This window comes from Triticum dicoccoides, chromosome 3B, assembly GCF_002162155.2.
Source record: "Triticum dicoccoides isolate Atlit2015 ecotype Zavitan chromosome 3B, WEW_v2.0, whole genome shotgun sequence".
Lineage (NCBI taxonomy): Eukaryota > Viridiplantae > Streptophyta > Magnoliopsida > Poales > Poaceae > Triticum > Triticum dicoccoides.
Genome location: NC_041385.1, coordinates 714,227,478 through 714,240,944, shown reverse-complemented (window position 1 = coordinate 714,240,944; position 13,467 = coordinate 714,227,478). Strand labels below are relative to the sequence as shown.

Sequence of the window (13,467 nt, the reverse complement as noted above, 5' to 3'; positions counted from 1 at the left end):
TATTTTTTCCATGTACACTTGATTGTGTGTGTGTGTGTGTGTGTGTGTGTGTGTGTGTGTGTGTTTTCCTTTCAGTTCTTTTTTTTGCGAGTATTCTTTTGTGTGTAATTGGGCTGCAAGGTCTAGTAAAGGGTCTTCTCTAGGCTGGTTATCGTAGGGAACCTAATAATTTAGTAAATCTCAAGATGATATGCCGGCTCAGTCTTTTGAAGATGTTCATAGGGTAGGATGTGCGTGTGTGCGTTCATAGGGGTGAGTATATGCGCGTATGTATAAACGCTTGCGTTTGTAATGTGCTAAAAAAAATTGTTCGCTCCACAGAAGCCTACAGGGAACAATCGCTGGTTATTCCTCATCGCAGTTTGCCACCTGTGCCAAGCCGCCTCCGCTTCGTTCGCCACTTCGCCCTCGTGGGGCGAACGCCGATTTCTCCTTCCAAACGTACGCTCGCTTTCTTTGAGAAAATGGTTCGGGGTTTGGCTTTGGTGGGGCGAGACGGTGGGTTCCCCGATCTGATTGATTAGTGTTTCGGTTTGGCGGCCGCGGCCGCGCGGGACCGCATGGCCGACCCATCGGCGAGCCCCTCCGGCGACGGCGGGAGCCGCATTAGTTGCGGCAGCCGCACGGCCGACGGCATCGGGGAGGAGCGGAACGTGCTCCTGCCCGTCGCCGATATCAGCCGCTGTTGGATCTCTGCTTGGCTTGAACGACCTTTGTTTTTAGCGGCTGACGCGTCGGTGCTTTGCATGGAGAGCAGCGAGAGCGACAGATGCAAGAGGGCGAGGCGGGAGGCCACGGCCGGCGACGACCTGCTGCCCGAGATGGCGAAGCATGGGTTCCAGGCCCACCCGCACAAGAACAGATCGGTGCGTATACTGGTTTCATAGATATTTGGGTAAATCATACTCCTTCCGTCTGAAAATACTTGTCATCAAAATGAATGAAAAGACATGTATCTAAAACTAAAATATGTCTAGATACATCTCCTTTTATCCATTTTGATGACAAGTATTTTCGGACAGAGGGAGTACGTAATTGGGTGGATTCTGAGATGATAAGGGGGGAATGGATTGATTTGCTAACTTGGGCTGATTGGCTTATCGTCGATTGCAAAGCTTAAATAACCACTCCTGCATCGCATAACCTTCGTCTGTCTTTTCAAATTTAATTTAGGGAATAAACTGATATCAAATCAGGAACTGTTGGGATCACCAAATTTAATTTACAATTGTTAAAGTTTTCTCATCGTGCAAATTTAATGTCTTTCAAATTTAATTTACGATTGTTAAAGCTTTCTCATCGTGCAAATTTCAAGCTCTTGCTAAATTTGGGCATACTTGTTATGTCTGTGATGACACCTCATTTCTTAGGAGCCCCCTTGCACAATGGAGGTGGAGCCAAACCCCTTGCCCGTGTCTGATGTCAGGGATTGGTCTGAGCTCCCACTCGATGCGCTTTCTGCAATCTTCATGAAGCTTGGGACCATCGAGATTCTGATGCGCGCGGAACTTGTGTGCCGCTCATGGCGCATAACAGCCAAGTCCCCCGAGTTGTGGCGTTTCGTGGACATGACACGCCACAAGGTGGTTTTCTCAAAGGAAGAAAATGTCATGTGCGAAATGGCAAAGGTGGCTATAGATCGCTCTGATGGACGGATGGAATCGTTCTGGGCTCAGAAGTTTGTCACTAGCGAACTCCTGAATTACATTGCAAGCAGGTATTGATCTTTGCATTCTTGAATTTCAGCACTTGGTCTCTTGCTCTGTATGTGTCAAACTTAGCAGCTTCTTAGCACTGACACACTGTTTGCGGTATTTACCTCCACCTAACAGATAAATAAGTTGGTCGCAAGATGTGAATTTAATTTAGGGAATAAACTGATATCAAATCAGGTCGATGCATTTTTTGCTTTTTCTATATCTATATCTATATCTATACTATACTACTCCCTCCGTCCGAAAATACTTGTCATCAAAATGGACAAAAAAAATATGTATTTAGAACTAAAATACATCTAGATACATTTATTTTTATTCATTTTGATGACAAGTATTTCCGGACGGTGGGAGTATCTATACTTCTATATAGTGTACCAGTTTGAAACTTTTAAACTTCAAGACCAGGAATCAACCCTAGCCGTTGATATAGTCCATCCAATGGTTCAAAATGCTGGGATTCGCATCAACAGTACATGCTACAGTAGCAGCGAAGATACTGCTGCCTTCTAGAACCATCGACATTTTACCCATGCAGAAAAAGTTCAGCTGCTTACTGCTGTTCTCCACTACGTCCGTGTGCGTGCCTCTCATGGCATACGCATCCAATCTGTGAGGGCCGGCAGCACGCGCGGTAATCGCGTTGACGAGAGGTTCTTAATGGAAAAATGGAAGCGATCTATAGTGCAAGATACTGATCCAGGGAATGACTTGAGAATTAGTCACCGGTGGTTGGACAATTTCATTGGGTGATAAAAGAGTGCTTTGGATGGATAAATGGAAGCAAGAGGGTCTCAAGTCTCCACCATGAATATCTTCATTCGTAATGTTTCTTTTGGCTCTATCTATTAGCAAATCTTTGAACCTTTTATTCCTCTTATGAAAATCACTCTTTTATTTATTTATTTGATTTGATTTGACTCACACTCCAAAATCACTCCGTTATATTAAGACGTGCATTGCACGTGCATACATACTAGTACTATATAGTGTATGAGTTTTGAGTTAGAGCTAAAGCATCAATCCTAACTGTTGGTCTCCTAAATCGAACGGCTAAGAGCAGCAAGATTCGCAGTGAACAGTGGACTGAATAGTAGAAGTACAACACAGCTGCATCCACTATGTTCTAGAACAGTCACTTGGCCCTTTCCAAAAACAAAAAGGCCACTACTTGGTGCCTCATGGGCCATGTTGTTGCTTGAGTGCACAACGATTCGAGCCCAAAGGAGATAGTTTAGGAGGGCAGCATGGAGAAAGAGAAAGTAAAAAATAATGTACAACTTCTGACAGTAGAGTTTGTATTACCAAGTCCACCCCCACGAACAACGATTTGAGCCCAAAGGAGATAGTTTAGGAGGGCAGTATGGAGAAAGAGAAAGTAAAAAATAATGTACAACTTCTTACAGTAGAGTTTGTATTACAAATTCCACCCCACCCCCACCCCCCAAAAAGGAGTTTTTATACTAATTCCTACTTTTATAATGGTTAATATCTTTATTCATGCATCACTATTTATTTGCCGTAAATCTCTAACTTTTTCTCATTTACCAAAATCACTTCACGATACTAGCTACGACGTGCAAAGGACACCCCAATTGCTTGAGCTGAGTGGTTTGCAAACTAAAACAAAATTGGCACATCTATACGGTTGTATATGTCTCTAAAATTAGGCGGCAGCCATATTTAGGACAGGTCAGTTAGAGCCAAATAAGTTGGCTTGAGATACTGAAACTGGTAGGTCATCTCCAACGCTAATCCTAAAATCGCCCCAAATGTCCGGCCTAAATGGGCCAGACACTTTCAAGCCTCCAGCGCCGCTCAACAAATTAGGCTTCTCTGGACGTCTAAAATCCCTACAGCGGCCACAAATCGGGGGTGTTCTGGGGGTGTCCGGAGGGGGGCGTCCGACAACCCGGACACACCCTAAAACCCCTCTCCTTCTCTAGAACCATCAGTATTGATGCCGCTCTCACCGGCTCGCGGCCTACCTGCATTCACGCCGGCGCGCCACCTGAGAAGCCTTTCTCCCACTCTTAAAACCGAGTTACAGCAGAACATGCAGATCGTGCAGCACCGCTGTACATTTGGGCGTGTTCGTTTGATGAATAGCATTGGAGATGCCCATTGCCCTTATTAGATATTTACGGTACATTGTTATGTGATATTTAGGACAGGTCGTTTATTGCCAAATTAGATATTTACGTTCCAGCAGCACATGGACAGGTCGTTTATTTGATATTTATCATATGGTACATGTGTCCAACCACTTCGCTTTAAAGAGAAAATATACATTTACTGTTTAAACTTGTAATACAGCCTTACCGCACTTGTCTGATTTTGCTCTGTTCATGTGATATCCTGTGTATTTTTATACTTCTCTCTGCAGATGCAACTCATTGAAGAGCATTCGACTCATTGCCTCCCAATACTTTTGGGACGATGCAGTAACTAAGCTTGCGGCTAGATGTCCAATGCTAGAAGAGATAGAGTACTCTGGCCAGAAGCTGTCATGGCCATTTTTCAAGCGGATCGGTGCTGCTCGCCCAGAGCTGAAGCGTTTAAGAGTCCGTTTGCCTTGGGTCGACGAGGAGGAAGAGGAGGAGCTTTATGAGGCCTGGGAGGCGAGACAGAACGAGGAGGCCTTCGCCATAGCAGAGAGCTTGCAGGAGTTGCAGCTCCTTCAGATGGCAGGCTACGGCCTGACTGAAAAGGGGGTGTACGCCATTCTTGAAGGCTGCCCCCACCTCGAATTCCTTGACCTTAGAGAATGCGGCAACCTCAAAGTTGACGATGAATTCCGAGCTCGCTGTGCCAATATCAGGCATGCCCGGCTGCCAGGAGTGGTGGGGTCTCCGCCTCACGTTCAGTGCCCAGATCTCCGTACCATCGAGGAGAACGAAGGTGAAGTGATAGAGCAATCTGATCTCTATGCTTGCTCTCCGCACAACGAGGCAGCAATGGACAGCGATGGCCACAGCCAGTGCTATTGTTATTGCTGCGGCGAGTACTATGGCGAATATTACTGCGATTGCTACTTCAAGGATGATCCCAGATACTACTGGGAGCTGTGACAGATGCAACTAGCTAGCTGCGCCATGTTCGGTAGTCCAAGTCACTGCCTTGGGGTTTTAGACCTTGAAGAGTTTGTGTGTATCCCCGTAGGAGGGCTTCTGATGTACAAACAAGCCAGTTGTGGTTTTGAACTATCAACTATCTGCCTATAGTGTGTGTTTTAATAGTTACAACCGTCTAGTAGTATACTAGGTATCATCCGCTAACTGAGATGCGCACGCAAGTGTTAGTTTGCTAGTACTCAGCTGTATTCTCAAGCTATCTCCGCGAACCTTTCCCAAAACTTATTAGTTTTTTTTTTGAAATCAAACTTATTACTTTCTAAAACGTATATCTTGTACTCCCTCCGTGTAGTATCAAAAACGCTCTTTTTATGGGACGGAGGGACTAGAATTTACTTTGTATATTTATCTGAACTTACTTTGTATATTTATCTTCCTCAATTATTTGACTAGCGTGAACTTTTCTGCAGTTATTTAAAAATGACAATTCGATCCAAACCCAGGAGACAAAGCTAGTAAGAGAACAAAGCTCAAATTTAGATAGGGGGCCCTTTGATTTCGCAGATGTGTCGCCTCAAATTTAGACAGTGCAACACAACCATCCCAGCAGCAGAGGTAATAAATCTTAACATGAATGCTGCATCATGCAGTTGTACATTTCGTGCCCGGGAGCGACGATCTGGCTAGATAAGTAATGTGCTACCTGGTTAAGGTCAAGGCAAGGGGGCCCACTTCACCACCCGTTTCGCCGAGATAGTGTAGTGGAGCACGACCGTAATGATGGAGGAGGGGTTGCAATCGAGGGCGCCAGAGGCGAGATAGCAGCCGCCGGGCAAATGCCCTGCACTACCCCCACTAGCATGAGGTAAGCCGGAGACCTGCATGCGATCCAAATCCTCTCGCAACCGGGGCTTCCATGGTTTGTTTACCGGCGATTCGAGCAAGGGTTGGCGGCTGGGTGCGATCTGTTTCATCTAATTTCATACGATTTTGTGGGTTGTTTTCCGCAGTATTTGCTCGGGCAGGGGGTGAAATTCATGGCGATGTTGTACACAACGGTTGCGCGCCTGGCGGGGAGGGGTGGATTCATGGAGCGCACACGCATGCAGTGGTTGTCAGTGTCGTCAAAGTGTTTGTGGCGACACACCCCGCATCGTGGTGCTTGGGGTATTCACGGCGTCGTGCCTTGCAGCAGGGATGCTTGTTTTTGCGGTTTTTTCTCACGGCGACATGGTTGCAGCGGTGAGGATCGGGGACGAGCAACAGGAAGGCCCAACAATGATCTTGTGAGGTGACTGCACAGATTTGTCCCCCCTTCACATCCTTTTGAGTTTCTGTTAGGTGTCAGCGATAGTAGCAATAGTTGCAAGCAAATGCTATTGGAGTTGGCTGGTAAGCACTAATTGTTGCACATCCACGGGATTTTTTTGCAGGAAGTTGAGGTCTTTGTGCATGTAGCACTGGAGGAAGTTGCACAAATAGCCATACTAAGTTGCATGCATAGCCACTATAAGTAGGTTAGAACATAGATGGTGTCAGGAGTGTGTGATAGTAGTACTAGTTGCGAGCAAGACGTACCGGGGTTGGCTGGTAAGTAGTAATAGTTGCACATCCTTGGGTGTTTTTATGGTTTTTTTTGTTTGGGTGAAATGCAACTTGAAGCAGTACAACATAGTATCATTGTTGGTTTGATGACTAGGGGCTTAAGTTGGCTAGGATCAGGGATGATGCTGAAGGTGGTGGGGGCGGCATGTTTTCTCTTTTCTGTTTTAGCTTTTTTTTATTGAATGCATCATGTGAATGATGGGATGGGAAGGGCCGAGGGGCCAATGTGTGCGGATTGCAAAAATTGCCTACTACGGCATACATCTTTGTGGCTTTTTTCTGTTTTGAGTAATTGTAGACGTTTTTTGCAGATAGAGAAGGTAGAAGAAATGGTTGTAGAGGCAGATGCGGGCGGGAGTGAAGGAGCAGCATGCCCCCCCCCCCCCTTCTCTCCAGTTTCCTGTTTATATGTTTCTTTATTAACAATGGTTGTTTCATTTTTGTTTGTTTGTTCCATGCAAGAGACTAAACCCCGTTCTGAACTGCGGACATGAAACATGCCACTGACCAACAGCCACCCACCGATGATAATTGTAGGATCGAGAGGATAACGACCAGAGGGGTGAATGAGAGATTTAAAGTTTCTTTCAAAACTTCAGATCTCTCAGTACAACATAGCGAAAAATAAACCTAATCATGAGCATGATCAACCGACAACTAATAGATTAGACGAAAAACTAGACCGAGTAAAACAATTCAACTAAGTCTTCAACGAAAGATACGATAATCCTATGAGATTAATAGCACAATACTCTGGCAACAAAGATGGTGATAAAAAACGAGGACAAGACAATCAACATCGAAGATAATGCACATGAGAAATAATGTGATCACCACAGAAGCAAAGAATACATGTCACTGAGGAATGTTCATCAAGGACAGACCGAGTTCGATTAGTAAGTAGCACCAAATGAACAACAAGCACACATACAGACAAACTACCTTAGGAACAAAAAATATGAATATGCAACACAACATAGTCATGGTACTGATAAAATAACTAGAGATATGGCCAGTTGAATGATTCAGAAGAACAATACTGGAAACAGAACTAAAGAATTACTAAATATAAATTTGGATGAGAAATAATCAGTGATGCTCGATGGCGACAAGTGAATTGTAGACCAGTTTACTCTTCTGCAAAAAGAGCTACATCTGGTTGGAGGGACTTGTGATTAAAGACAAGAGCAAACCTCTCTCCGTCCTATTCTCCTCTACGTGAAGTTGACCAGAGTTCAGTTGATTTTACTCGTGGTAAATTCTTCTTGGCGATTGATACGTCTCCAACGTATCTATAATTTTTGATTGTTCCATGCTATTATATTACTCGTTTTGGATGTTTATGGGCTTTACTTTACACTTTTATATCATTTTTGGGACTAACCTACTAACCGGATGCCCAGCCTGAATTGCTGTTTTTTTGTGCCTATTTCAGTGTTTCGAAGAAAAGGAATATCAAATGGAGTCCAAATGGAATGAAACCTTCGGGAGCGTGATTTTTGGAACAAACGTGATCCAGAGGACTTGGAGTGGAAGTCAAGAAACAAGCGAGGCGGCCACGAGGGTGGAGGCCCCCCCTACTGGGCGCGCCCCTACCTCGTGGGCCCCTCGAGCGTCCACCGACCTACTTCTTCCTCTTATATATACCCATGTACCTCGAAAACATCAGAAGGGACCACGAAAAACTATTTCCACCACCGTAACCTTCTGTATCCGCGAGATCCCATCTTGGAGCCTTCATCGGCGCTCCGCCGGAGGGGGAATCGACCATGGAGGGCTTCTACATCAACACCATAGCCTCTCTGATGAGTTGTGAGTAGTTTACCACAGACCTTCGGGTCCATAGTTATTAGCTAGATGGCTTCTTCTCTCTCTTTGAATCTCAATACCATGTTCTCCTCGATCTTCTTGGAGATCTATTCGATGTAACTCTTTTTGCGGTGTGTTTGTCGAGATCTGATGAATTGTGGGTTTATGATCAAGTTTATCTATGAGTTCTTTTATCTATGATTAAGTTATCTTTTCAAGTCTCTTCGAATTATCAGTTTGGTTTGGCCTACTAGATTGATCTTTCTTGCAATAGGGAAGTGCTTAGCTTTGGGTTCAATCTTGTGGTGTCCTTTCCCAGTGACAACAGGGGCAGCAAGGCACGTATTTTATTGTTGCCATCGAGGATAAAAAGACGGTGTTTATATCATATTGCATGAGTTTATCCCTCTACATCATGTCATCTTTCTTAATGTGTTACTCTGTTCTTTATGAACTTAATACTCTAGATGCATGCTGGATAGCGGTCGATGTGTGGAGTAATAGTAGTAGATGCAGGCAGGAGTCGGTCTAGTTGTCACGGACGTGATGCCTATATACATGATCATGCCTAGATAATCTCATAATTATTCGCTTTTCTATCAATTGCTCGATAGTAATTTGTTCACCCACCGTAATACTTATGCTATCTTGAGAGAAGCCACTAGTGAAACCTATGGCCTCCGGGTCTATCTCTTATCATATAAACTTTCAATCTACTTTTATTTGCATCTTTAATTTTCCAATCTATATTATAAAATACCAAAAATATATTTATCTTATCTTATTATCTCTATCAGATCTCACTTTCGCAAGTGGCCTTGAAGGGATTGACCACCCCTTTATTGCGTTGGTTGTGAGTTCTTGTTTGTTTGTGTAGGTGTGTGGGACTTCTGAGGAGCCTCCTACTGGATTGATACCTTGGTTCTCAAAAACTGAGGGAAATACTTACACTACTATTGCTGCATCACCCTTTCCTCTTCGAGGAAAACCAACGCAAGCTAAAGACGTAGCAAGAAGGATTCCTGGCGCCGTTGCCGGGGAGGTCTTCGCTCAAGTCAAGACATACCAAGTACCCATCATAAACTCATCTCCCTCGCACTTACATTATTTGCCATTTGCCTCTCGTTTTCCTCTCCCCCACTTCACCTTTGCCGTTTTATTCGCCCTCTCTTTCCCAATCTCCTCTCTCTTTCGCTTGCCTTTTTGTTTGCTTGTGTGATTGGATTGCTTGTCGCTATGGCGCAATATAATACCAAGTTGTGTGACTTTTCCATACCAATAATAATGATTTCCTTAGTACTCCGATTGCTCCTCTTAATGATGTTGAGTCTTGTGAAATCAATGCTGCTTTGCTGAATCTTGTTATGAAAGATCAATTCTCCGGCCTTCCTAGTGAAGATGCCGCTACCCATCTAAACAACTTTGTTGACTTGTGTGAGATGCAAAAGAAGAAATATACAGATAATGATATTGTTAAATTGAAGTTATTTCCGTTTTCACTTAGAGATCGTGCTAGTTTGGTTTTCGTCTTTGCCTAAGAATAGTATTGATTCATGGAATAAGTGCAAAGATGCTTTTATCTCTAAGTATTTTCCTCCCACTAAGTTCATCTCTCTAAGGAACGATATTATGAATTTTAAACAACTTGATCATGAGCATGTTGCCCAATCTTGGGAAAGAATGAAGTTGATGATTCGCAATTGCCCTACTCATGGTTTGAATTTATGGATGATCATACATAAATTCAAATCATACAATTTTTTTATGCCGGATTGAATTTTGCTTCTACGAATCTTTTAGATTCGGCCGCGGGAGGCATGTTTATGGAAATCACCTTAGGAGAAGCTACTAAACTCCTTGATAATATTATGGCTAATTATTCTTAATGGCACACCGAAAGATCTACTAGTAAGAAAGTGCATGTTATAGAAGAAATTAATGTTTTGAGTGGAAAGATGGATGAACTTATGAAATTATTTGCTACTAAGAGTGCTTATATTGATCTCAATGATATGCCCTTATACACTTTGATTGAGAACAATAATGAATCTATGGATGTGAATTTTGTTGGTAGGAATAATTTTGGTAACAATGCTTATAGAGGAAACTTTAATCCTATACTGTTCCCTAGTAATTCCTCTAATAATTATGTAAATTCCTACAATAATTCTTATGGTAATTTTAATAAGATATCCTCTGATTTTGAGAATAGTGTGAAAGAATTTATGGTCTCTCAAAAGAATTTTAATGCCTTGCTTGAAGAAAAATTGCTTAAAGTTGATGATTTGGCTAGGAATGTTGATAGACTTTCGCTTGATGTTGATTCTTTGAAACTTAGTTCTACTCCTCCTAAGCATGATATCAATGAGTCTCTCAAAGCTATGAGAATTTCATTTGATGAGTGCAAGGAAAGAACCGCTAGATTGCGTGCTAAGAAAGATTGCTTTGTAAAGGCGTGTTCTTCTAGTTTCCATGAAAATAATGATGAAGATCTTAAAGTTATTTATGTGTCCCCCATTAGATCTTTGTTTTGCAATATGAATCTTAATAATGATGGGACTGGAGATGAGTCAACTTTAGTTAAAAGGCGTCCCAATGATTCGGAGTTCTTAGATCTTGATGCTAAATTTGGTAAAAGTGGGATTGGAGAGGTCAAGACTTTAAATAGCATCGAACACACTATCTTGGACTTCAAGGAATTTAATTATGATAATTGTTCTTTAGAAGGTTATATTTCCTTGTTGCAATCTATTGTGAATTCTCCTCATGCTTATAGTCAAAATAAAGCTTTTACCAAACATATTGTTGATGCCTTGATGCAATCTGATGATGAAAAACTTAATTTGGAAGTTTCTATACCGAGAAAACTTAATAATGAGTGGGAACCTACTATAAAGATTAAAATTAAAGATCATGAGTGTTATGCTTTATGTGATTTGGGTGCTAGTGTTTCCACAATTTTGAAAACTTTATGTGATATTCTAGGTTTCCATGATCTTAATGATTGCTCTTTAAATTTGCACCTTGCGGATTCCACCATTAAAAAGCCAATGGGAAGGATGGATGATGTTCTCATTGTTGCAAATAGGAATTTGGTTCCCGTGGATTTTATCGTTCTTGACATATATTGCAATCTTTCATGTCCTATTATTCTTGGTAGACCTTTCCTTAGAACGATTGGTGCGATTATTGATATGAAGGAAGGGAATATTAGATACCAATTTCCATTAAGGAAAGGCATGGAGCACTTTCCAAGAAAGAAAGTTAAATTACCTTATGAATCTATCATGCGAGCTACTTATGAATTGAGTGCCAAAGATGGCACTACTTAGATATATCCTCGCTTTTATGCCTAGCTAGGGGCGTTAAACGATAACGCTAGTTGGGAGGCAACACAATTTTATCTTTGTTTTTGCTTTTGCTTCTGTTTAGTAATAAATTTATCATCTACCTTCTGTTTAGATGTGTTTTCATGTCTTAATTAGTGTTTGTCCCAAGTAGAACCTATAGGATAACCTATGGTGATAGTTAATTTGATTCTGATGAAAAACAGAAACTTTGCACCCACGAAAATAATTTTGGTAATTCACAGAAACGTGATTTTGCGTTGATTCTTTTTGATGTAGATAAATAGACAAATTTCCCAAGACTTCCTATTTTGGTAGAATTTTTAGAGTTCCAGAAGTATTAGAGAGTTACAGATTTCTACAGACTGTTCTGTTTTTGACAGATTCTGCTTTTCGTGTGTTGATTGCTTATTTTGATGCTTCTATGGCTAGTATGTAAGGGTATGAACCATAGAGAAATTGGAATACAGTAGGTTTAACACCAATATAAATAAATAATGAGTTAATTACAGTACCTTATGTGGTGGTTTTTCTTTCTTGCACTAACGGAGCTTATGAGATTTCCTGTTGAGTTTTGTGTTGTGAAGTTTTCAAGTTTTGGGTAAAAATTTGATGGGTTATGGAATAAGGAGTGGCAAGAGCCTAAGCTTGGGGATTCCCATGGAACCCCAAGATATTCAAGAATAGCCAAAAGTCTAAGCTTGGGGATGCCCCGGGAAGGCATCCCCTCTTTCGTCTTCGTCTATCGGTAACTTTACTTGGAGCTATATTTTTATTTGCCACATGATATGTGTTTTGCTTGGAGCATATTGTATGATATTAGTCCTTGATTTTTAGTTTACCACAATCATCCTTGCAGTACACACCTTTTGGGAGAAACCCACATGATTGGAATTTATTAGAATACTATATGTGCTTCACTTATATCTTTTGAGCTAGATAGTTTTTGCTCTAGTGGTTCACTTATATCTTTTAAAGCACGGCGGTGGCTTAATTTTGTAGAAATTGTTAATCTCTCATGCTTCACCTATATTATTTTGGGAGTCTCTTAGAATAACATGGTATTTGCTATGGTTATAAAATTGGTCCTAGAATGGTGAGCATCCAAGTTGGGTATAATAAAAACTATCATAGGAAGTGAATTGGATGCTATGATCAATTTGATACTTGATAATTGTTTTGAGATATGGAGGTGGTGATATTAGAGTCATGCTAGTTGTGTCAGGACCCCGACTCAATGGCACACCGATCTAGCATGTAACACCTCATATCACTTTGCGGCCTCACGAGCGGTATTCCCGCGGGTGTCGCCTTACCAGGCCCGGGACCGTTTGCGCCTTTTGGCACACATATATGATAGTGTCGCTAGCATCCATATGACAAGGAGCCTGGGATGACATGGCTAGTGATTAACCCAAAGTGGCACTAACTTACTGGGACAGGCATACATGACCCAGCAACGAACGTGTCGGTCATCAGCGAGTGAATCCGGGCTGTAGCAACTGGGCTAGTAGGACTCCGGTAAACCGGGCTGTAGCAGGCTAACAGGACTCCGATAGACACCGCGTGACATTTCCCCAAAGGGACAGACACAAGAACATAGAAGGACACATGCCGGCCAGCCTAAGTGTTCCGGAGTAGTAGCAAGCTACCAAGGCTCAGTGGAAACACTACGACACATTTCCCGGTAAGAGAGGCTACCAAGGATAAACAACTAGGTAGTCAGATCCCACACATACCAAGCATTTCAATAACATACACACAATATGCTCGATATGTGCAAATACAACATGGCATCACAACAAGACTCTACAACTCAAGTATTTTATTCAATAGGCTACGAGGAGTGAGATATTAAAGACATGGGTCTCTCGACCCAGCATTCAGAGCGTACAAGTCAAAGCACATGCGGAAGCT

The 13,467-nt window shown here is 42.2% G+C and overlaps 1 protein-coding gene across 1 annotated transcript; it reads left to right on the top strand.

The window, feature by feature from the left end:
- Positions 1–560: 560 nt before the first annotated feature.
- LOC119281943 (F-box protein SKIP19-like) lies at positions 561–4,927 on the top strand. Its single transcript, XM_037562334.1, has 3 exons — positions 561–866; positions 1,371–1,717; positions 4,102–4,927. Exons 1-3 carry the CDS (start codon positions 561–563, stop codon positions 4,784–4,786), a joined length of 1,338 nt encoding a protein of 445 aa, XP_037418231.1. The 3' UTR covers positions 4,787–4,927.
- The last annotated feature ends 8,540 nt before the right edge of the window (positions 4,928–13,467 follow it).

Coding starts and splice junctions, on each gene's coding strand:
- LOC119281943 (XM_037562334.1), top strand. CDS start 561: ATGGCCGACCCATCGGCGAGCCCCTCCGGCGACGGCGGGAGCCGCATT. Junction 867..1,370: donor ACCCGCACAAGAACAGATCG/GTGCGTATACTG, acceptor CTCATTTCTTAG/GAGCCCCCTTGCACAATGGA. Junction 1,718..4,101: donor CTGAATTACATTGCAAGCAG/GTATTGATCTTT, acceptor TTCTCTCTGCAG/ATGCAACTCATTGAAGAGCA.